Source organism: Mytilinidion resinicola, assembly GCF_010093595.1.
Source record: "Mytilinidion resinicola strain CBS 304.34 unplaced genomic scaffold BDZ99scaffold_2, whole genome shotgun sequence".
In the NCBI taxonomy this organism is placed as follows: Eukaryota; Fungi; Ascomycota; class Dothideomycetes; order Mytilinidiales; family Mytilinidiaceae; genus Mytilinidion; species Mytilinidion resinicola.
In genome coordinates, this window is record NW_022985438.1 from 2,210,918 (window position 1) to 2,233,204 (window position 22,287).

General features: G+C 51.8%; 9 protein-coding genes across 9 annotated transcripts; 5 read left to right on the top strand and 4 right to left on the bottom strand.

The window, feature by feature from the left end:
- Positions 1–209: 209 nt before the first annotated feature.
- Positions 210–1,301, top strand: BDZ99DRAFT_377199 (Aldo/keto reductase; the record flags this gene model as incomplete). The annotated part of the gene is made up of 3 exons (XM_033715056.1): positions 210–802; positions 861–1,108; positions 1,159–1,301. 3 exons carry the CDS (start codon positions 210–212, stop codon positions 1,299–1,301), a joined length of 984 nt encoding a protein of 327 aa, XP_033583351.1.
- A 386-nt stretch (positions 1,302–1,687) lies between these two features.
- Positions 1,688–3,263, top strand: BDZ99DRAFT_433579 (cytochrome P450 monooxygenase-like protein; the record flags this gene model as incomplete). The annotated part of the gene is made up of 2 exons (XM_033717405.1): positions 1,688–3,045; positions 3,104–3,263. The coding sequence occupies 2 exons, from the start codon at positions 1,688–1,690 to the stop codon at positions 3,261–3,263; spliced, it is 1,518 nt and encodes a 505-aa protein (XP_033583352.1).
- A 171-nt stretch (positions 3,264–3,434) lies between these two features.
- BDZ99DRAFT_566225 (FAD-binding domain-containing protein) lies at positions 3,435–6,174 on the bottom strand (the record flags this gene model as incomplete). The annotated part of the gene is made up of 6 exons (XM_033727561.1): positions 3,435–3,886; positions 3,965–4,341; positions 4,394–4,782; positions 4,838–5,054; positions 5,118–5,279; positions 6,052–6,174. 6 exons carry the CDS (start codon positions 6,172–6,174, stop codon positions 3,637–3,639), a joined length of 1,518 nt encoding a protein of 505 aa, XP_033583353.1. The 3' UTR covers positions 3,435–3,636.
- Positions 6,175–7,693: 1,519 nt separating this feature from the next.
- On the top strand, positions 7,694–9,879 carry BDZ99DRAFT_433586 (acetyl-CoA synthetase-like protein; the record flags this gene model as incomplete). The annotated part of the gene is made up of 6 exons (XM_033717406.1): positions 7,694–7,763; positions 7,815–8,369; positions 8,423–8,479; positions 8,529–9,022; positions 9,083–9,253; positions 9,310–9,879. The coding sequence occupies 6 exons, from the start codon at positions 7,694–7,696 to the stop codon at positions 9,640–9,642; spliced, it is 1,680 nt and encodes a 559-aa protein (XP_033583354.1). The 3' UTR covers positions 9,643–9,879.
- Positions 9,880–12,307: 2,428 nt separating this feature from the next.
- Positions 12,308–13,862, top strand: BDZ99DRAFT_375836 (MFS general substrate transporter; the record flags this gene model as incomplete). Its single annotated transcript, XM_033714997.1, has 4 exons — positions 12,308–12,483; positions 12,565–13,606; positions 13,661–13,759; positions 13,812–13,862. Coding segments are annotated over 4 exons (1,368 nt in total), but the record flags the coding sequence as incomplete, so codon positions are not given.
- A 184-nt stretch (positions 13,863–14,046) lies between these two features.
- Positions 14,047–15,974, bottom strand: BDZ99DRAFT_566228 (uncharacterized protein; the record flags this gene model as incomplete). Its single annotated transcript, XM_033727562.1, has 1 exon — positions 14,047–15,974. One exon carries the CDS (start codon positions 15,972–15,974, stop codon positions 14,127–14,129), a length of 1,848 nt encoding a protein of 615 aa, XP_033583356.1. The 3' UTR covers positions 14,047–14,126.
- An 864-nt stretch (positions 15,975–16,838) lies between these two features.
- Positions 16,839–18,983, bottom strand: BDZ99DRAFT_458271 (inosine-5'-monophosphate dehydrogenase-like protein). The gene is made up of 3 exons (XM_033718878.1): positions 18,688–18,983; positions 18,311–18,619; positions 16,839–18,110 (listed from the first exon to the last, which is right to left on the bottom strand). Exons 1-3 carry the CDS (start codon positions 18,872–18,874, stop codon positions 16,969–16,971), a joined length of 1,638 nt encoding a protein of 545 aa, XP_033583357.1. The 5' UTR covers positions 18,875–18,983; the 3' UTR covers positions 16,839–16,968.
- Positions 18,984–19,407: 424 nt separating this feature from the next.
- BDZ99DRAFT_566230 (uncharacterized protein) lies at positions 19,408–20,234 on the top strand (the record flags this gene model as incomplete). The annotated part of the gene is made up of 2 exons (XM_033727563.1): positions 19,408–19,951; positions 20,011–20,234. 2 exons carry the CDS (start codon positions 19,408–19,410, stop codon positions 20,232–20,234), a joined length of 768 nt encoding a protein of 255 aa, XP_033583358.1.
- BDZ99DRAFT_407155 (phenylalanyl-tRNA synthetase-like protein alpha chain) lies at positions 20,129–22,278 on the bottom strand. Its single transcript, XM_033716469.1, has 3 exons — positions 21,927–22,278; positions 21,402–21,856; positions 20,129–21,352 (listed from the first exon to the last, which is right to left on the bottom strand). The coding sequence occupies exons 1-3, from the start codon at positions 22,230–22,232 to the stop codon at positions 20,512–20,514; spliced, it is 1,602 nt and encodes a 533-aa protein (XP_033583359.1). The 5' UTR covers positions 22,233–22,278; the 3' UTR covers positions 20,129–20,511.
- Between the last annotated feature and the right edge of the window lie 9 nt (positions 22,279–22,287).

Below are 22,287 nucleotides of genomic sequence, written 5' to 3' on the forward strand. Positions count from 1 at the left end.
TGTACGACCATGTACGACCATGTACGACCGCTCTTTCTCATTCACTATCTCCCAGCAACGCCGTCTAAGTCCGGCTATGTCCGATTCTAAGCACTCGCCTCAGCCTCATAAAGCTCCTTGAACTCATCTCGGAGTGTGGCCACTTCCTATTGACTTGCCCCAGGCGACAACCACTTCCAACTTGATATCAGTCGATTCAAGCTGACAAAATGGTCGCCATTCTCGGCAAAGATATCGGCCCTATTGGCTACGGCATGGGCAACCTCACCTCCCCCCCTAGAGTAGCTCCCGAAGATCAGGCAATCGAGTGCCTTCGCACGGCCGCCGAACTGGGCTGCCTTGCCTGGAATGCGGGCGAGTTCTACGGTCCGCCAACCCACAATTCCCTAGTCTTACTCAATCGTTTCTTCGCCAAGTACCCCGAGTATGCGAACCGGGTCCTTCTGAACGTCAAGGGCGCCATGGAGAACTACACGCCAAACGGGTCCCCCGAGTTCGTGCGCAAGAGTGTGGACAACTGTCTCGCGCAGCTTGGCGGCAAAGGAAAGATCGACATGTATGAGTGTGGCAGGCGGGATACGAGAGTCCCGATGGAGACGACGCTGAACACGCTCAAAGAGCTGGTGGAGGAGGGCAAGATAGGGAGCGTGGCCCTGACCGAGGTCAATGCGACGACCATTCGCGAGGCCGCCAAAATTGTGAACATCTCCGCTGTGGAGATCGAACTGTCGCTCTGGAACACCGACCCGCTGCGCAATGGCGTTCTCAGCACCTGCGCAGAACTTGGGATTCCCGTATTTGCGTAAGTCAACACTGAGCCATGCTTGATATGATTACAATGGTCTGACCAAAAGTTTCAGATATTGCCCTCTTGGCCGCGGCTTTCTGACCGGAAAGCTCAATTTCGAGGACATCCCCGAAGGAGACTATAGGCGCATGCTTCCGAAAAACCAGCCTGAAAACCTGAAGAAGAATCTGCAGCTTGTGAAACAGGTTGAGACGCTCGCGGAGAAGAAAGGATTTACGACGGCACAGGTGGCCCTGGGATGGATCCTTGGGCTCTCAAAGCAGGAGGGGATGCCACTCATTGTCCCAATTCCTGGAACATGTAAGTTTTCTGCTTGAAATGCATTCTTCGATGTATTGATGGCATTTTAGCATCTCCAGACCGTGTGCGTGAGAATGCTGCAGCAGCGGCGCTTGCAGACGATGAGATGAAGGCTGTGGAAGCCATTCTATCGTTGAACCCTGTGGTTGGCGACAGGTACCATGCACATGGCATGAAGCTCACCGACTTGTGATCACTATCTCCATTACCCAGGTAGCGTCCCTAAATTGAGTGAGTCGGATTGGCTTGGAATCGCATTGAGCGGCGCGCCACGTGCGTCAATTGATTGGGATCGAAAGGCGGAGCCAAAAGATCAGAGGGATGAGTCTGCAATGCGGTCAGCTATTGCAACACAGTCGATCCATGCTGCATATAACATACCGCATAATATCTATTCGGCGAATTGAATCAGCCACCCGGGGCCTTTTGAATGCACCGATTGGAGTCTTGATATAACAGCATCGGGTCACACCGAGACGGCGAGGCCGAGCCCATGCTAATGTATTTGAGGGGGCCATCAGCGGCTGAAGTGAGAGGGTCATTCACCTGGCCACAACTGTATACATTGTCTTTCCCATAATGACGGTCCTGCCAACGTTTGTGCAGTGCCTAGCGGCGGCCGTGGTAGCTGTGGTGGTGAGCGGTCTTGTCGTCGTCTATCGCCTAACACTCCACCCCCTTGCTAAATTTCCGGGGCCGATCACGTGGCGGGCAACTCGGCTCCCATGGGTACGCTATACCACATCGGGATATATGTGGCGCAAATTGGAGGATCTCCATCAACGACACGGGCCTATTGTTCGGATCGCGCCAAATGAATTGTCAATATGCTCGCCCCAAGCTTGGCCCGACATCTACACCTCGCGGCCGATCCTCCCGAAAGAGCCCTCCAGCCAGACACCTCCCCTGAATGGCGCCGACTCGCTATTCACAGCCATTGGCGACGACCACCGTCGAATTCGAGGTTCCCTCGCGGCCGGCTTCTCCGACAAGGCCTTACGGGAACAGTCGCCATTGCTGGAGCAATGGGCCAGCGAGCTGATTGGCCGTCTGCGTAGAGAGCTTACAGACACCTCCGTCGTCGATATACACAAGTATTTCGGGTACGCAGCGCTCGACACCATCACCGACCTCAGCTATGGCGGGCCCCTGGACGGGCTGGCAGGCCGCAACGAGCACAGCTGGATGGACCGATTCTTCCTCCACGGCCGCTTCAGCACCTTCCGCATGTCTCTCTGCTGGTTTTATCCGTTGGACAAGATCCTAGACTTCATCATCCTGTCACTGACACGCCGCCAGCGGGCGCAAAACTGGGCTGTCTTTGGGGGAAAGATCCTGGGTCGCATTGCCAAGGGTGACATGCCCGATCGCGTGGACCTGATAAACTCCGTGGTGGGCAAGGTAGCGGACGGTGTGGAGCATGGGTCTAAGGGAAAGGGCATCTCGCGAAACGAGCTCCTTTCGCACTCGCTGGCTTCTGTGATAGCGAACTCTCAGTTGACCACATCGGCATTGACGACTTGTATCTTCTACCTCCTGCAACACGAGCAAGCGCGGCAGTGTCTGGTCGATGAAATTCGTAACGCCTTCACCAGTGACGAGCAAATCACCGTCCAATCCACCCAGCCGTTGGTGTACTTGGAGGCCGTTATTCATGAGACACTGCGAGTTCACCATCCAACGCCCATTCTCCTTCCGCGTGTTGTGCCGCCTGAAGGACGTGTCATTGATGGCACGTTCATCCCCGGCAACACCATCGTTGGTGTCAATCTGCACGTGATTGCGACAAGCCCCTCGTTTTGGGTTGAGTCGCATGCGTTTCGTCCAGAGCGCTTTCTGCCACCCTCGGACGAACGGTACGATGCAAAGTTCAATCAGGACGTCAAGGCGGCGTATATGCCGTTTTCCACTGGGCCGCGAAACTGTATTGGCGGGAAGTATGTCCAAGCATCCTGCTCTTTTCAAGGTACTCTTTTGTGCTGATTTGTCTCTTAGGTTGTTCCTTGCCGAGGCGAGAGTGACGCTCACGAAGCTACTGTGGAATTTTGATGTTGTGTTGGCTGATTCAAATGTGAATGAATGGTTGGATCAGGCTGCGTATATAGTATGCGAGCCAAAGTCGCTGCAGGTCGAGCTTATCGACCGGCGGAAGTAAGTGATGGGTCTACAGCAAGTTAGCCAGTGGCATGAGTCTCATTTCGAGGTATAGCGCGTTTCGTCATCGACAGACGGATTAGCATCGGGCGATGAAGCAACTGATTCGTGCGATAAATCTTAGACAAGTTCAACACAAGTAATTCAGCCTCTGAATGCAGCAAATAACGAACCCGATTCCTTTGCATCGTGATGTCTATATTAATTTGAACCTTGAAGACGAAAATCACTTACTAAACTCGAACGAACCCCCACCCATCGAATCCCGCACCTTCAATCCATATTGACAGAATTGTAGACATTGAAACCCAAAGACGAAAATCAAAAATGCTTACTACACTCCCACATATCCCCAGCCATTAAATTCCACCCCTTCAATCCACATTGACAGAATTATAGAAATTGAACAACGAACTCGGATCATACGTCTTCTTTAGCTTCCTCAACCTCGGCACATTCTTCTTCGAATACCACGCCGCGGCCCCTTCATCACCATGCGCTAAGTTGGTGTACACCTCTAGATGATCTTTCCCGCTTATTTTCTGTAGTCTATCCCGGAAAGACTTGGTAAACGAGTTGATGGTGGGGAGATCCGAAGATTTTGAGGCAGTGACATCGATTTGCCTGATGAAAAGCCAATATCAGCTTGATACCCCGCGACAGGCATGGTATGAGAGAGAGAGAAAGAAGTGGAGAACTCACGCAAAAATAATCACATCCCGATACGGAAACGCCGAAGAGTCAGGGGTGTGCTGCTGGAAGCCGTACGTGGAATACTGCGTCAGCGCAAACACCGTCCCTTTCAGTGCTGGCGTGTTTGGAATCGTATCGTTGAGGTACTCCACAGCAGCAGTCAGCCCCTCGATATCGACTTGGTAAAGATTCACAGCATGAGGGACGTCTAGCGGTCTAGTGTCACAGCTTTTAGCGGGCCCACCGTACTTGGCCGCGTAGGGAACGTCTTTCCAGGCGATGTAGGAAATGTTGGTGTTTTGGGGTGTGAGATCTAGTAATGGTTTGATGAGCGCTCTTCCTTGTGCGAGAGGGCCGACGTAGATTGCGTTTACGACGATGACCAACTATTATACAGTTTTAGCTGAAGTCTTCTAATTCAGGTACGGGTGTACACACCTCCTGCGTGACAGGACTGGCAAGTATCGAGAACCCAAGGCTCAGTTCCTTCGGCTGCTTTCCAGCGAACGACTTTGCAAATGCCCACAGCGAGCCGTTTCGGCTCAAAGGGAACGTCATGTCTGCATTCATGGCCTGCCCCCCATTCGGAGAATCATAAACCTTGAACGTGAAAGAAGTGACAACACCGAAGTTGTGGCCCGCGCCCTTGACAGCCCAGAAAAGATCGCTATTCTGAGACTCGGACGCAGTGAGCAGCGTCCCAGTGCCAGTGACGATCTCCACAGAAACCAAAGAGTCGGATATGGCACCGTAGAAGCCGGACCAGAACCCGATACCGCCGCCAAGGGAGGCTCCTGACGCGCCTACACAAGGGCAGGCTCCGACAGCTAGGAAGAGATGCGTCAATAAATTAACGGGTACATTTTTCTAGGTCAGCCTTACGGAATGCCTTGCCTGCAGCATAGACAGGACTTATGAGCTCTCGAAATCTCACTGAGCCACCAATTATCAAGCGATTCTTTCCCGCATCCACCTTGACGCTCTTGAAATAGCCCATGTCCAGCTCAAGGCCATTGTTCAGGGCACCCAAAGTGCCCGAATAGCCGTGGCCTCCTCCTGTAGCAAGAAATGGCACTTTATTCCGTGCGGCGTATTGGAGCTACGCATTGAGATTGATCAGACTTAGCATGATCGTTGGTCCTGTAGACGATGAGAAACTTACGACTTTCTGCACATCTTCCTTGATTGCTGGTTTCACGGAAACTACGTATGACGGCGCGTTCCATTGATTCCACCGTTGCGTCGTTTCATTCGTCCAGTTCTCATCGGAGGGAAGATATATACTGGATGACGGTGACAAGGTTGAACCCAGATCACTCGCAATCTGGGACCCGTTAAGTGCCGCTGAGATGGGAAGCAAACATGCTAGGGTCGATGCTAGTATAGTTGTGCACCGCATGCTGTAGTACTACCAAAAATGATGACTGCTTAGAAGAAGAGAGGAATCTGGATATGTTTCTGCGGGTCCAACATGGTGCATAGCAATCAATTTAATGGAGCTCCAACAGCCCCCAAAAGCAAAGCTTCCCCTGAAGAAGAGTTAAAAAAGACACCGGCGTCTAGAGCAGCTGAGTGGCGTGGAGAATACGGGACTACAGCCTCAAAGGCACGAGGGGATTGGTTTCAAAAAGCCCACTCGGGATGCGAATGCCTCGTAGCATCGTATTTCCGCGATTCGAAACAATCTCACCAAAGTGGCTTTGCTTGCTCTTCACCTCAATGGCTGGAGTGGCTCGCTACAGGCTTGGAATCCATCATGCTTTCCCGCTCCCTTCCAAGCGGTGCATGCCATCCCAGTAGTCTTGCAAGCCACACATGCAGATACGACCATACAGCAGTGATTGAGCGCAGTCAAGAGCTCTTGCAGGGTCTCTCTGTCCCCACATGGGCTTCCGAGCTGAATCTCCAATCCATAGCCTGGACCAGGATCGGAACAAGTGATATCAGCTTACGTCATACCCATTACTGTATGTTGAGGCTGTTGCTCTGGTCCGGGAAAGCAACGGTGCGAATCCCTTCTATGTGGACTTGACGCTTTTCAGGCATGAACAGCCACTGCAGCTCATTATGGTATTGACAAATAGGAGTACCGTTACCTTCTCTGCAGGAGTGATGATCCGTATGTGGGGAGGGAAGAGTGGCGAAAGAGTCTCGGGTAATCGAATAATGGTGAACTGCGAAGGAGACGACGAATTGGCTTTCACCGGCGGATTTAACATTTTCGCCAGTGGTTCTAATGAAACTCGCCGGGTCCGAGCCGGTGTGTTCAGTCCGATATCAGCACAAGATCAGCCAATGGGACAAATTCTCTTTCTGTCGTACAATTAGTTATGCCAAGAACAGTGCTGTGACCAAAATCTGCTCACACCTTTTTGCCACTGCTTGCAGTGCTTCGGGTCACATTTTCAGTCTGTGTACATACACCCATATGTCGCTGCTTGGGGTGAGTCAGCAAGATATGAGGGGTGCCAAACGCTTCAGGTTGTACCCCCCAATATTTTCCTAGAAAAGGACTTGGCAAAACACTCATACTTGCACAAATAATAGGGCATTGCTCCTTTCTGTCGTGTTATACTCATACAAGCTTCTACTCAAGCTTTCATTCATGTTTTACAGACCTCCATTGAGTGTGGAGAAGCTAATTGTACTCCACCTACGGTGTGGAGCTGATGGTTCATCTTCTCGCTCTCAGGGGGGGCGGACGCTAGTAACACAATGCGAGAGCAAGAGTACACAGCAGAAAGACTTTCCAGACCGGTTTTCGTATAGGATCCCACGCCTACCTTAGGCCGTCGCTGAAGCCTCTGAAAGGCAGTCAATGGCGATCGAAGGCCTTTAGGCACAGCATGCAGAAGCAGAGGTCGAGCCTATGGTGCTAGACCCTCCCTCGTTCAAAAATGCCAGAATCTTCAACAACTTCGACGGTCATGTGCCAGTCAGATCTGTCGCCGATTGGGCCACTTTGAAGTCTGCTCGGATATATAGCTAATGAATGGAACGCGGACTTGAAACGGGACGAAAGTGTTCGCAGACAATTACTCCGCTATTCTATGAAAATGAGCTCGATACGATTGATGAGATGAGATACACGTGTGAATCATAGAGCCTCCAGAACGTGAATCCGAAGTCCTTGAGTTGGATGGTGCGTGATACGTGATGCGCAGTGATAGTGTTTTGTCGACGCAGGGACGTGGACGTGGACGCTTCGGAGAAGCTTTCGACAATGTTTGATCTAACCTATTATTATCACGTCACGTGACAGCTGCCATCCAGCCCATAGTGGAGAGCATCTCAAGCCATCTACAGTTTATGCCTCATCATCCCTCAAACTCAATGATATTTGTCTCATGCACGCCGGTTTGCATCTGCCAAGGACCGAGGAGACCTACGAAGGAGTTCGTTTTTTTTGAGCAATCACCTAAAAAGATACGACCAATTCGGCAGCGAATAGAGGCCACCACAAAGATAAATAATATTTTCAAAGAGTCTAACTTTTCAAAGCATGTAAAACTGCATCCCGCAGGTCCATTAGAAGTTTATTTCAAGTGGTGGGTAGTCTACGCGTGCACCAGGGCACTTAGAATTTGGTGACGCGTTTTCGCTTAGTTAGTGCTCAAAAAAAACGAACTCCCACCTCCTTCGGACGTAGTAGATCCCCCACATCAACCCTGCACCCGACATCCCCTCGGCGTTAGACCTGATTTCGTCTTAAAATACATCATCGACAACTGTGTAATCATGTCCCGCGTATATCGCCATCCACAGAACGTAGACATCCCAAACATAGACCTGCTATCATTGTTGTTTGGTGCATTCAACTCCCAGTACTTGCAAGGCCACCGCTTACTGTTCTTTCTAGATTCTGAACTCTGCGCGGCACAAGAAGATACTCCGCTTCACTTCTCAGCTACCAATACATCAATATTCCTGACCAAAGCTTCCCTCCGAGCTCTCGCCGAACGTATCGCATTCTTCCTGCAATCACGCTTCGGCGTCGGAGCCCAGGGCCGCAATAAAGATGTTGTCGTTGTCATGACGAGCGGACAGCCCGCTGCCCCTGCTGCGTTTTATGGTATTATTGCGGCGGGTGGAGTTTTCTCAGCCGCAAGCCCTAGCTTTACACCCGAAGAGCTGGTCCGGCAGATCAAGCAGGGCAAAGGCAATCTGGTTGTAGTTAGCGAAGATTCGAAAGAAGTTGGCATCAAAGCTGCGAAGATATGTGGCATTCCGTTGAAAAGAGTGCTAGTCTTGACTAGTGAGCCCGAGTGGGGGCTGAAGACCCTGGAAGGGGGGTTGGCGCTGAACTGGAAGACGGGAAACAGGCTGACGTGGAAGAGGGTAACGGATTATGAGGAGTTGAAAAAGAGTCTGATTGTTTTGCTCTACTCGAGTGGGACGACAGGCGTCCCAAAGGGTGAGAACTAGCTGAAAGCGATAATGCTGAAATTCTTGCTAATGGTACTCTAGGTGTCATGCTTTCTCATCTCAACCTAGTCGCTGAGCTATACATACCGTCTGTACAAGGTATTTGTATTCTTCCTACCTCTCAAAATACCACTCACGTACTACATAGGTCGCGAATGGGCCGCAAAAGAAGTCGAAGAAGGCCGGGAATTACCAGAATATCGAACACTAGCCCACCTCCCTGTAGCTCACATCGCCGGCTTATACGGATATTTCATCGCGCCGACATACTCCGGCGGCGCCGTCTACTGGATGCGAAAGTTCTCGTGGAAGCCATTCTTACAGCACATGAAAGACTTGCAGATCACCATTTTCTACACCGTTCCTTCGATCTTCCTCCGGATCGCAAAATCGGCAGACGTCACGGACCAGTTCCGGACTGTGCAGACAGCTATCACTGGAGCAGCACCCATGGATGGTGAACTTCAACAGGCTGCGAATGCAAAGCTAGGGACAGGAGACGTGCGAATCAGCCAGACTTGGGGCCTAAGTGAAACGACGGGTGCGGTGACGATTATGCCGAGGGGAGATAGTGATATTACTGGCAGCATAAGTCCGATAATGCCAAACATGGAAATGAGGATTGTGAACGAGGAGTGGCATGTACGTTCAAGTTCATTTTACTGAATGAAACGCTACAGTATGCTGACGAGATGAATGAAGGACGTCGATCCCGGTCAGCCAGGCGAAGTCATCGTCCGCGGTCCATTGGTAACACAAGGCTACTACGACAATCCCATCGCGACACAAGAAACGTTCCACGACGATTGGTTCTGCACCGGCGATATTGCAGTGGATCGAGGAGGCAAATTTTACATCTTAGATCGAAAGAAGGTAGGAGCTGCTTGAGTTCTTCGCCAGTCTTGAAATTTCTGATTAATCCCGAATAGGAGCTCCTGAAGTATAAAGGCCTTCAGATTGCTCCGGCCGAACTAGAAAGCCTATTAGACACTCATCCTGCCATCCAAGAAGCCGCCATAGTCGGTGTACCCATCGAGGGTGGCTCCGAAGTGCCTCGCGCGTACATCGTCGCAGACCCAGGGAAGATCAGCGAAAACGAGGTCAAAGACTTTGTTAAAAGCAAGTTGGCAAACTATAAGCAGTTAAGAGGCGGCGTAGTGTATGTGGATGAGTTGCCGAAAAACGCTAATGGTAAGATTCTACGAAGGGAGTTACGCGATCGTGCGAAGAAGGAGGTAGGGCAGGTGTCGGCGAAACTATGAGCAGGACCTGCTCTGAAACGAATAGAACAGACCCAAAAGAGAAGTATTGACTCGACCGAGATGATCAAAGCCTCGTCGTGTTGTAGCCTGTCTATGTCAGACTTGGTGCGCTTTGCTCCGAGTAGCGCTTTACTCCGAGTAACCCTCACAATGAGCTGCGTGAAATGACCGAGTCAACTGCCTCCAATACTTCGTAACCACGTTGCAGGACACATTTCATACATATTAACTACTACTTTGTATATCCTTTTCAAATTCGGTGTATAACCTGGTGACTATATCTGAACCCCATATCCTCTGCGACGAATCATAGCAAGGACATGACTGAGATTGCAAAGGCATTCCAGGCAAGCGCATGGGTAGAGATGTCCCTACAAGATAGCTCTCCGATTATGGTGTTTATTTTCTGTGTAGGAAATTGTGACGAAAGTCTTGTACGAGGAGATATTGGTAACATTGGCAGCCCGATGAAGAAGCAAAAGAAATAGCAGTTCAATGTACAGCTGAAATTGATGAAGCCCTTTAGAAGCCAACATTGCCTATTCTTAGCACAGTTCGTGCTCACTAATCTACTCGAGCCGGAGGGGTGACGACGCAAGCTTGGTGTTGACTCCAGAACGCGTCTTGCACGTCAGCTGCGAGGAGGCTCGCAAGCCGCAGCGTCTTTCGGGCCCGACGGACATGATATGGAGATGCATCCTGACGGTGAGAAGATTGAGGCCTTGTTCGTTGGCGTGGTCGGGATTTACGGCGCTCCGACGTTGACTAACCCCGTTCACCCTGTAGCGATGGTTGTACGACGCCCCAACCGGGGAAGATGGAGCAACACAAACGCCGACATCCCACCATGACTCCCTTCGCGCCTTTGCCGGCTATAACGGGCCTGCTAAACACCACTTTAACTCCAGTGCCCTGCTGAGGAAGCATTATATATGGAACCAGTATCCCCACCATCAGAATTCTCATTCATCACACAGACACACTCCCATCCTCATACCAAAGCGGTCCCATACTACCGTTTCCATCTCCACCCATCAAACCATATACTACCGCACAACCATCGAACCACTATCCACAATGGCACCCCAATACATCTACATCCCCAACTTAGTTGGCCGCCAGATCCTCCGCATCCCCGTCGACGAGCCTGAGGTTAGCGAAGAGGAACCGGACTTCCCATCCACGACGACCTCATCTACCACATCTACGCCTTGCTCGTCGAGGCCCACCACACCTGAACCGTTCTCGACAGCGGCAAGCATCGAGCTATTTGCTCTTCCGTCACCAGCACTGCCACTGCAGTGAAGTCGGAGCTCTCGACGCGATGGGCTATATTAGCCACCACATACAAGACCTGTGAAGGTCAACGGCATGGCTTGCTTCGAGCAAGTTCAGGAGAAACGTTGACGATTCTACGCCGTCAGCAGCACACAGATCACTGGCACTCGTTTCCTCCGGGGAGCAAAATACCGTGGATTGTGGACACGGAATGCAGCAGACTTCAGAGGAGACCCAGCCATCGGGTACATCGAAGGGGGCGAGGCGCATTCTCCATTCGGCAACACCTGCGATGCGAGAAGATAGATGAAAGAAATCGAAGTTTTTGAGCGGGCTGGAATGGCTATTTATGATGTTAACGAAGCATGGGGTAATGATTGCATGAGTTACGGCGAGCAGACATATTTCTGGTCTGGTTTAATGGATGGATGGACTCTTTTGATACCCAGTATAATATCTAATATCATTTCATAGAAACTTTTTCCTCATGTCTTTGACCGCCTCGCCATTCTCAACCTCATGAACTACTTACTCGAGAAGATTAGTGTCCGTGACGGGCAAGCGTACATCAATGTCACTGATAGTTTAGAATGTTCAAGTGTGACTGAAGCTGGGTTTAGCTTACCTTCTTTCTCTATTGAAGTCCCAGAAACAACAAAATCTGGAGGTTCGGACTTAAAGGCAATTCACTAATCTCAGACCCAGCCTGTTTCGGCTATTGAACAGGCTTAGGCTACGGTCTTGGCGCCTGATTCCACGGAGACCTAGTACATGTAGGGTACCTTTCTTGGACTATCTTCCACCCTCTTGTATTTGCAATTCGCTTCTGTGCCACTTTCATAAATTACCTTAATAATCGACGGAACGCCTGAAAATTCTTCGGGGTTAACAACCTTTACCTCCACTCAGTCCCACGTAACTCCGATGTATTTCCTCGCTTCATCAATGCTATGCAATGCGGCACAGCGATTTAATCGCAAGAGTTACCACTATATCATAACTCGAATCTCTATAAATGCATTGGAACTCTACCTCCGTGTGGGGGGGAAAGCCCGTCAAATGTCATAAGCTGCCCCGTTGTCTTGGACATCAAAATGGCCAATCATTTCCGCGATACCCAATTTGGCCACCTCGTACGCCTCCTATCTCGCAACAAACTATTTCGATACTCTGACGAAATCGACCCTTCGCTACGGGAGAAGTCAGTCCAGCGAGATAAAAACAGAGAGCAAACCAGTGCTTCTCCGCAAGACCTGGAAATACAGGATCTGAGTGATAAATATGTCGAAGATGGCAAAGACGTTCATCTGGTAGACTGGTACGGCCCTAATGATCCAGAGGTATCTGCTTTCATGAATGACGCAATGAGCACTTCTCACGCAAACGCCAGAACCCCCAGAATTGGCCAGATAGCTGGAAGCTGCTGATCGGATTCCAAATCTGTATCCTCAACTTCTCAGTCTACATTGGAAGCTCCGTCTACATCTCCGGCGCAGGAGATATCATGAAGGACTTCGGAGTCAGCCAGACTGTAGCAACACTAGGACTCTCCCTTTACACCGTGTAAGAGCCTCCCAATCCTTCTCCCAATCCCCCATCCCCTTGACATGCCTATTCGCTCACACTCCCTCTTCTCTCTACCAGCGGCTACGGCATCGGCCCTATGCTCTGGTCCCCCCTATCCGAGTTCCCAAAGCTCGGGAGAAACGGCATATACGTTTACACCTTGCTCGCCTTCGTCCTACTCCAACTCCCCACCGGCTTCGCCACCAACATGCCCATGTTCCTCATCTTCCGCTTCCTAACCGGCTTCTGCGGCAGCCCATCCCTCTCAACCGGCGGCGCCACCCTAATGGACGTCTACGACCCAGCTCGGGTCTTATATGGTATTTGTATTTATTCTTCGTTCGGCGTCCTCGGCCCCGTCTTCGGCCCCATCATCGGCGGCTTCGTAGCACCAGCCAAAGGCTGGCGGTGGACCATCTGGGTATTCACCTGGCTGGACGCATGCGTGCTATTGATGCTCTTCTTCCTGCTGCCCGAAACCAGCGCCGCGAACATCCTTCTCAAGCGCGCGAAGCGGTTGAGGAAAGCGACAGGAGACAAGCGGCTACGCAGTCAGTCTGAGATCGACGCCGCACACCACACCCTACGCGACGACCTGGTCATCCTCAGCCGAGCCTTCACGCTGGCCTTTTCCGAGCCGATCGTGTTCTTCATGGACCTTTACACCGCTCTCCTGTACGGCGTACTGTTCCTCTGGTTCGAGTCCTTCCCGCTCGTCTTCGGTGGGATCTACGGCTTCGACTCTGGCGCCCAGGGCCTCGTCTTCCTCGGAATCTTCGTCGGCGCCATCATCACTGTCCCACTCTTCTTGCTCTGGGTGAGATACCGCATAACCCCCCGCCTCACGGACCCCTCGTTCAAGCCCGAGATGCTGCTGCCGCCGATGTTCTTGGGCGCCGCCGCTCTCCCTATCTGCCTGTTCTGGTACGGCTGGTCCGCGAAGGAGAGCATCCACTGGATCATGCCCATCATCGGCTCCAGTTTCTTCACCGTCGGCGTGGTAACGCTGTTCAACCCGGTGTTTAATTACCTAGGGATGGGGTACCCGGCGTACCCGGCGTCGATATTTGCGGGGAATGCACTCTTTCGCGCTTCGTTTGGGGCGAGTTTTCCGCTGTTTGTAAGTTCGTGGAGACTTGTTGCTGGGGGTTGGGGTTGACTAGTGGATGTGTAGGCACCAGCGCTTTTTCATCGACTTGGTATTGGGCCTGGAAATTCGCTCCTTGGTGGGATAGCGATTTGCTTCGTTCCTATTCCTTTTATCTTCCATTATGTAAGTCTTGAGTAAGTCTGTGAATTGTCGTATGTAACTTACGACGGGTTAGTATGGCGAAAGGATCCGTCACATGAGCAAGAACGCTCGGCATGATATCTGAGAGCAGCCATATACGAGATGGCGTGCTCCAAAAACACAGATGAATCTGTATGGAGAGAACCTCAGAGGAAAAAGATAGAGCCAAGAAAAGGAGTACATAGAGTACATACTTGCGATGATGAATAAAAGTGGTGTAGAAACGTCTCTGCACATGACATTGTGACTACCTCACAACTTGCGAAGACAAGGGCATCAGCTTCAGGCCAGCGGTTGTGCTTCGTAGGTAGGTAGCTGCTGACTAGACGTCTATCATGATACCTTTCCCCTACGCCATACAAAAAGCACCCCATACCACAGCCCCAACCACCACCAAAAGGGGCAACATCCGCTCCGCCGTCCCTCCGCGCACACCGACTCCTGTCGGCTTCGCGCTCAACACTGCCGTAGTAGTCACAGCCGCACTAATCGCCGCCGTCGCCATAGCTGTCACTCCAGACACCGCAGTCGATTTCTTCGCACCCTCTGAGCTCTTCGAGCCACTGGTCGAAGTGGGAGCCTGCGCCGGCAGAACCTTAGAACCAAGCAGCGATCCGATATTTGCGACAACAGCCTGTGAATCGCGTACTGAGATAGATGCCTTCCCGCCTGGGCCGATGGGTAGAGTTTCTATGGTCTTATTTACCGTCTTAGGCGAACCGTCATTTGAGTCTTCGAAGGAGATGCCGTTCCAGGTTGTGCCGAAGAGCGAGTCGGCGCCGTCGGCAGTGAGGTAGGAGAGGAAGAGGGAGTCACCCTGATAGTTAGGGAGCGAGATATTGAAAATGTAGGCGCCCTTCGAGGGGTCGGACGAGTTTGCTTGAAGGCTGTTGATGAGGACGAGGGAACGAAGCTCGCCAGATGCATAGGCGGCATAAGCGCGGATACGACCAGAGTATGAGCCGGAAGCATCGTTGGTGTTCAAGACGCCGATTTGGGTCGTCCCGTTGCCGTTCCCAATGAGCTGGGCGACGGCAGCGTGAGCGTAGTATTGCGGGCGCACATGAGGGTCGTTGCCATACATAGTGATTGGTTGCCAAGCGCTTGCATTTGAGTTGTCCGTCATGTGCATTTGCACTGAGGAGATGTTCAGGGAAGCGGCGTAGAGGAAGAAGTTCAGGGTCCAGAGGGCGGCTCCAAAGGTGTCGCTGATGCCATCCTTGCCAATGGGCCCTACGCTGGCCATTTCACGTAGGACGTAGGGCAGGCCAGTCTTCAGCCCTTCTGTGACTTGGCCTTCCCAGTATGCGAATTGCGTATTCGTGTTGTCAAGATTCATAAGGTCGTCTAGGTTGAGCGGATAGTCTGATACGTCAATGAAGTAGAAATAGTCGTGTTGATTCCATGCGCTAATATACTGGGACCCGTTTGTATTGGCAATGAGCCCGTTCTGGACTAGCTGTTTGATTTCGAAAGTAGTCCCTATCGTGGATGCTGTTGCTGGGGCTTCGAAGAAACTGGACGGTAATCCAGCTGGTTTCAGTACTTGATCGTACACTGATGCGGCGCGATTAAGAAATTCCTGGGTGTAAACTTGCCCATCCCACGTCCCAGTGCGAAAGCCGTTCTGGAGATAGAGATCCGGTTCGTTTCCAATTTCGAACGAAGCTAGTTTCACGTTCGTCATATCCTTCAGCGCAGCAGCAGCCTCCTTCACAATATTTTCCACGTAGTCTGCTTCTGAATACGCAAGATTCAGTCCGTATGTGATTGGAGTGCCTCCGGGAAACCGATCTAGAGCTTTGAAATACGAGGGTCCAAAGATCATGGAATCGCTCGCATATTTCCCCTGCCCGACTGCGTTCGGATTGTTCTTCAAGCTGTAATCATCGAATGATGAGTCGTATATCATCAAGTCCCCGGCGTTCCCTCCTAGCCGGATATGAGGAGGGGCGCCAGCGTAATCAGCAAGATTCTGGAGGAGGTTTACGGAGAATTGGTTCGGCCTGTCCCCGCCGGTGAAAGAGTAGAGATTGGAGGGTTCAATGCCAAATCCAGCAAAAGACGGGCTGAGAGGCGAGGAGACGCCGGCCGCATCAGCAACATTGGCAGCTGGAAATATCGTGAGGGTATCTTGTGCGCAAGCATGGACGAGGATTGAGACAATTAGCACAAAACGAGACAGAAAAAGGTGCATGATCACGCGGAGAAATGGATGAAGAGAAAGCGAAGCAGTCAAGCTTCCGAATAAAAGCTACGAACTACCGGGGTGCGCGCTTCGTCTGCTCTAGGAGAGAGAGCCGCTGAGAGGCTCCTCTTGGAGGAAGGGCGAAGGAGCAAGTGGGACGCGATGACCTCATGATTGCAATTTTGCAGTTCCCATGGGAAAATCGATGCTACGTACAAGGCACGAAAGGTACAAGGGTAGGAACAGAGCCAACTCTGATACACAAGCGGGACGCGAACGGTTCACAAGGTGCTTGAGGCGCGTGGGGCGCTTCAGCTCGTGCTCGTGCTCTTGCATCACAAGCCGATAGTGTGCACGTTAAGGCGAGGAAGGCAAAGAAAGTTGCATACGACAAGATCGTGGGCAAAGATCGAAATGAACAATTTCTGGGGTGGGTGTAAAAAAGGGATGAGCGCGAGAAAGTGGAAGTTCCAGACGAGCAACATGGTAACTCTTAGCATTGAGTAAAGCGTGGGTTCCAAAATATTAGAAGCCCCTTCATGTTAAGAATCTTCTCATACTTTCATCGGTCAGAGTGAAGTTCGGATTGGCCTGTTTCTTTCCCTAGTGTCGAGTGTGAAATTCAGACTCCGGTCTAGCTTCCATTTCCAACCGGCCAGATTTCCAACTGGCCAGAGTAACTTCCACGACCGTTCTAACATCTCAAACCCGTCCGAAATTTTGGATATATCCAGGGTTTTGAGAGAATTTGATCTAAGTCGAATGAAGAATCTCATCCTCGGGCCATCTATTAGTTGGTAGTGCTTGTCATCATCATCACAAGATTTAGGCGAGGCGTGGTACACGTAGTGACTAGCAAAAGCTTCAGTTGAACCAGACGTTCCTCGTTATATCAATCATTACTCCATATCTAATCGTTCGACTTTATAAGCCATCTAGATGGCTGTGAGAAATATTCCGCCCTTTCACTGACCCACAACGCCATTCCCAAAAACTCACTTTTCTACGAGTATAGCTTCTTGTCGAAACTCTCGAGGCCATGGACACCACCCTCAGCCTGAGCACTTGCAGTCCTCAGCTCGAACCTCACAGTGCCATCCTCGACGCGATCATGGAGTTCCGTGACGCTCCTGACGCCCATATCCTGGAGAGAGTGTTGAACACCAGTTATGAGGTATGGAACGAACTTCGTGATAGAACCCCGGTCAAGCACAGATCCAGAGACACCTTGAGCGACCAAGAGTCGGTCACCCTCGGAGAAATACCGGGCAGTACCAGCATTGCTGGCCTTTGAATCCTTGCTACCAGCGCCGGCCTTCTTGTCTTCCATGGCATCGATGCTGCCCATGCCGCGGTACGCTTTAACAAGCTTACCCTCGCGGCTGACGAAGTATTGTCCTGGAGACTCGGTAGTTCCGGCGAGCAGGCCGCCCATCATTACAGTGGTGGCGCCCAAGGCAAGACCTTTGACAATGTGGCCAACGTTTTGAATACCACCATCAGCGATGCAAGGAACGCCAAAGCGCTTGGCGAATTGGGTAACGTTGTAGACAGCGGCGGCTTGTGGTCGGCCAACTGCCATCACCTCCTGGGTGATACAAGCACTGCCACTGCCCATACCGATCCGAAGTCCGTCGACACCGGCGGCAATGAGAGTAGCGGCCTGCTCACGGGTGACGACGTTTCCGCCAATCACATCGAGACCCGGGTACTTCTCCTTGATGAACTTAATCATCTCTGCCTGATACATGCTGTTTCCTTGGCTGCTATCGAGGATTACAATGTCTAGTCCGGCATCGACGAGCTTCTGCAGACGGTTCTTATCCTCTGGTCGAGTGCCAATAGCGGCAGCGGAGATGAGCTGTTTAGAGTGAGGTAACTTTGAAGCAAGAGGATAATGAAGGTTCTTCATCAAATCAGAACGAGATAGAAGGGCAACCAAGTTCCCGTTCTCGTCAATGATTGGTAGCTTTCCCTTCTTGGACTTGCTAAGAAGCTCGTTGGCTTCTTTGAGAGTTATTCCAGTACGAGCTGTGACTAGGTCGGTCGACATCACGGCGGTGACATGGTCGTCAAGTTCGGCGTGGAACTGGATATCACGAGGCGTGATTATACCAACAAGTTTCGATCGTAGGGTGCCGTTTTCTGATGCACATAAACGTCAGTATGGTGCAAACTGGGTTGTTTTGAGACAATACGATGGAGAGATAGGGTTCAGAAAGTATCATGGAGTCCACAGCACGACAGAGTCGCTTCAGATGAACGAAAGTTATAAAATGAGTTTGATCATCATGACATGTACCCGTCGGGTACAGAAATTGCTCATAGTGAAGATCTGCACTCACCAGTGACAGGGAAGCCTCCGAATCCCCACTTCTCCTTCAGCGCCTTCGCCTCCCCGACAGTTGTCTTTGGCGAGATGACGACGGGGTCAAGGATGAAGCCATTCTCGAAGCGCTTGACCTTGCGGACCATCTCTGCCTGCTCATCTGGCGAGCAGTTGTGGTGAATAACACCCAGACCTCCCAAGAGGGCGATGTGGATGGCCATGGAGTGCTCGGTGACCGTATCCATGGGAGAAGAGACGAACGGGGTCTTTAGGGTGATACGTTTGGTGACAGGGGTATCAAGAGTGACTTCAGAGGCTGGAAAGCCTGCAGATTTACGCGTGTTAGCTAAAGCGACACGAAGAAAAGTCCACCAGGCGCGCGAGGTGATGTACCAATGTAACCCGGGAGAACGAGGAAATCATTGTACGTGAGACCACCGTTGAGACGCGAGTCTATGAGGGTCTTCACATCGATGCCATCGCGCTCAGGGTAGTCCTTCTTGAGGATGTCCAGGGCGGCGTGGAAATCCTCGACCTTGGAGGAGGGGCTCGCCGTCGAGTTGCCGTTAAGAATAGCCATGGAGGAGAGAAGAAAGCTTCCAGAGGCAGGTCAAGAAGCGCGATGTAGGGCACGTAAAGAAACGACGACGATTGAGAAACAACCAGTCGGCGGGGGAAACAGAAGTGTTTTCCCAAGAGAAGAAGAGGACCAGAAGCGCGGCCAGAAGATTTTGTAGCGGTGCGCGGACACTTTTTCGCGCTAGTGTAATTTATTCTCTACCGTGGTTTGGTATGATCGAAAGTTTAGTAGCCTGATGCCGTAATTTTCCAATAGAACGGAGAAGTCCGCTCACACCTCCGAGATCATTGAAGCTCCTCAATGGACGTCTACTTTTCCTTAGGTGTGCAATTGCTGTATCATCCTACTTTCAATTCAATGTAACTGCTTAAAACACCGCTTTTCTTCTAATTACAATTGACTTTCCGCCTCACGCCTCAACTTCTACCCATCCACTGAGCAGTGGAGCATCCTTCAAGCTTTACATAGCACTCTACAGAACCCAACGATATTACAACCTTCACGACCCTTCACCACTAACCCAGTCCATCGCAATGGCTTCTACAACCTCCATACCCACCCCACCCCACCCCTCCTCAACCTCCTCAACCTCGCCAACATCCACAACCTCACCCACCACCTCCACCCCCCGCCGCTCCACCGACCGCCTCAGCATGCCCTTCGAACAACGCCTCACCATTGCCATGACCGCCGCCTTCCTCACCGGCCTGACCCTCGGCATGTCCCACGGCGGCGGCACCGCCGGCCTGCGCTTCCGCGCCGAGAACGCGCACCGCCTGCCCACCGACGGCAAAGGCTGGTACCTATACCACAAATCCAAGAACTACTACCGACTAAAGTCCGGGCTGCGGGAGGGCGTCGGCAAGGGCACGATGCTGGGAGTGTGGGCGGGGGTATTCTACGTGTGCGAAGAGAGCGTGGACGTGTTCCGAGCGACGTGGCGGGCGGGGCGCACGGTGAGTGGGATGGAGGGGGTGGACGAGCTGGGCGTGGGCGAGGCAGACGTGAGCGGGGTGCGGGATGCGTTTGGGAGTCTGGTCGCGGGGTTGGGGACGGCGGGCTTGTGGAGTTTGTGGAGTGAGTTATGTTCTTGAGGTTTGAGGGGATGGGTTGAGTTGCTGACGGGGTGTGTGCAGATAAATTCCCGCTTCCGACGGCGGCGCGGACGGCGAAGATGGGGTTGGTGGCCGGGCTGAGCTATGGACTGTTACAAGACGGGTTGGCGCTCATGAAGGGGCAGAAGGTTGGATATGTGGAGCGGATAAAGGGTGTCTCGTCGAATTATAGGGAGTGGAAAGGGAAGGGAGATGCGCAGTTAGCAGCTAAGATTGAAGAACGGCAACAACGGAGGACAACATGAGACTAAGGCTACCAAGAGCACTTCTTGACTCGTCCTGTTCTGAGGACATACCGCCGTCCTCGGAGCAACATGGACACGCACCAAAGGCTTCGGTAACCGATCTATCGGTTCTGATTGACCAAAGTCACCCTACGAATGCCATAACAGCGCTCGGAAATAGGGTACATATGTTGGATTTTGACAGTTCTAAGCTGTAGTCTACCCTCATTCGACTAGTCGAAAAGTGCCACAACCCCCTAGCTCGGTCTACGAGTACCATGGACGGGAATCTCCACTCCTAATTCTTCTCCAGCCGCACAGCCGCGTTCTTCTCAATGAAGTCAAGATCGACCTTGTGACCCAGAAGCTCCCTGATGTTGCTCACTCCATACTTGATCATGGTCGGCCGTTCCAAACTCAACCCAAATCCGTACACCCGCAAGTCCTTGGGAAGACCCATAGGCTCCAGCATTTCTGGTCTGAACATGCCACTGTTTCCGATCTCAACCCACTTCTTCAGCCCCACATGATATCCGAAGACCTCCATCGATGGCTCGGTGTAAGGGTTGTAGGCTGGTTTGAAGCGCAGATCTTCGATCCCCATTTTCGAGAAGAAGTCCTCCAGGAACTTCATCAAGCCGCCCAGTGTCAGCCCAAAGTCAGCAATCACGCCCTCAATCTGGTGGAACTCGGCAAGATGCGTAGCATCCACCGTCTCATTCCGGAAGACGCGGTCTATCGAGAAGTAGCGGGCAGGCCTGGGATCTTCCGCAAGTCGGTGGAGCACCCATGTTGATACTGCTGTGGTGTGTGTGCGTAGGACGAGACGGAGGCACTCATCTTCAGACCAGGGATACCTGTAGCCAACAGACCCAAAGGCACCATTCTGATGTACTTCTTTGACGTTGTTCCAGTATTGCTCATAATCGCGCGACTTAATTTCCTTCTTGGTAGCCGTGGCAAAGAGCTTACGGGATCCTGCTTCCATAGCATCCATCTGAGCTTCTGTCTCGGGATCTGGGCCGGGTTTGTCGGCCTTGGCAGGGTCGGAGATGAAGAAGGTATCTTGCATGTCGCGGGCTGGATGTTGCTGAGGGACGAAGAGGGCGTCGAAGTTCCAGAAACCGGACTCGACAAAGCTATGTGTACGTTAGTAGAATCCAGAAGATTGTAGCAAGAGTGCCTTACTGTCCAGTAGGCATCTCAACGAAGCCCTGGCTGAAGAAGATGTTTCGGAACTCTGTCCGCACTTTGTTCAGAGGATGTAAAGCCCCCGCATTCTGCGACGCTCCCAGAGAGTTAAAGTTGTAGGGCTTGAAGTTCGCAGTCTCCCATGCGCCGCTCGTGAGCATATCTGCTGTCAGATCTGTAATCTCCTCCGGTATCTCTTTTGCGTATTTTGGTCCCTTCGTAACCGTATAGCTTATGACTTTGGATAGCGTGACGAGCTTCCTCTTCCTAAGGTCTGCCAGTAATTTTGCGTCACCCAATGTCTTCGTCTCTTGTATGTTTTGTAATGTGATCCGGGCTTGGTCTTCTACTTCTTTTGCCAGCAATACCAGCGCGTCTCCATCCTTTTTTATCCACTTGTTCTTGAAGGCATTTCCCTGCCCCACCTTCGCCGAGTCCGCGCCAACATGGCTCTAGAAAAAATAATTAGTATACGCTCTCGTTCATAGCCTCAATATGCTTGGTAGCTGGTCATAGACCTACCGGAAGCTCCTTTATTGGCAGCCTGCCGCTCTGCCGCACCGCATCCCACACTTTATATTCGTGACTCCCTTCGTCACAGATTCCCTTGCCCTCGGCAGTTAGAACGACCTGTTCCGTGTCCGACGTCTCATACTGCAGCATGGACCGCGATCTCAGCTTGTCAATTGCGGCCTTGATCTCTGGTTGAGATACATCTGGGAAGTCTTCGCTGGTGTGGACGGTGGGCTTCTCGTCGAGCAAATTGAGGACTTCCTGGGGGAGGTCGCGTTTCTCCAGCACTGGCACTGGGCCGCGAGGGGCCGGCATGATTGTGGTCTGGTCCGTATGTCTCTGATCTCCTGCCGTAACAAAGTTCAGTGGC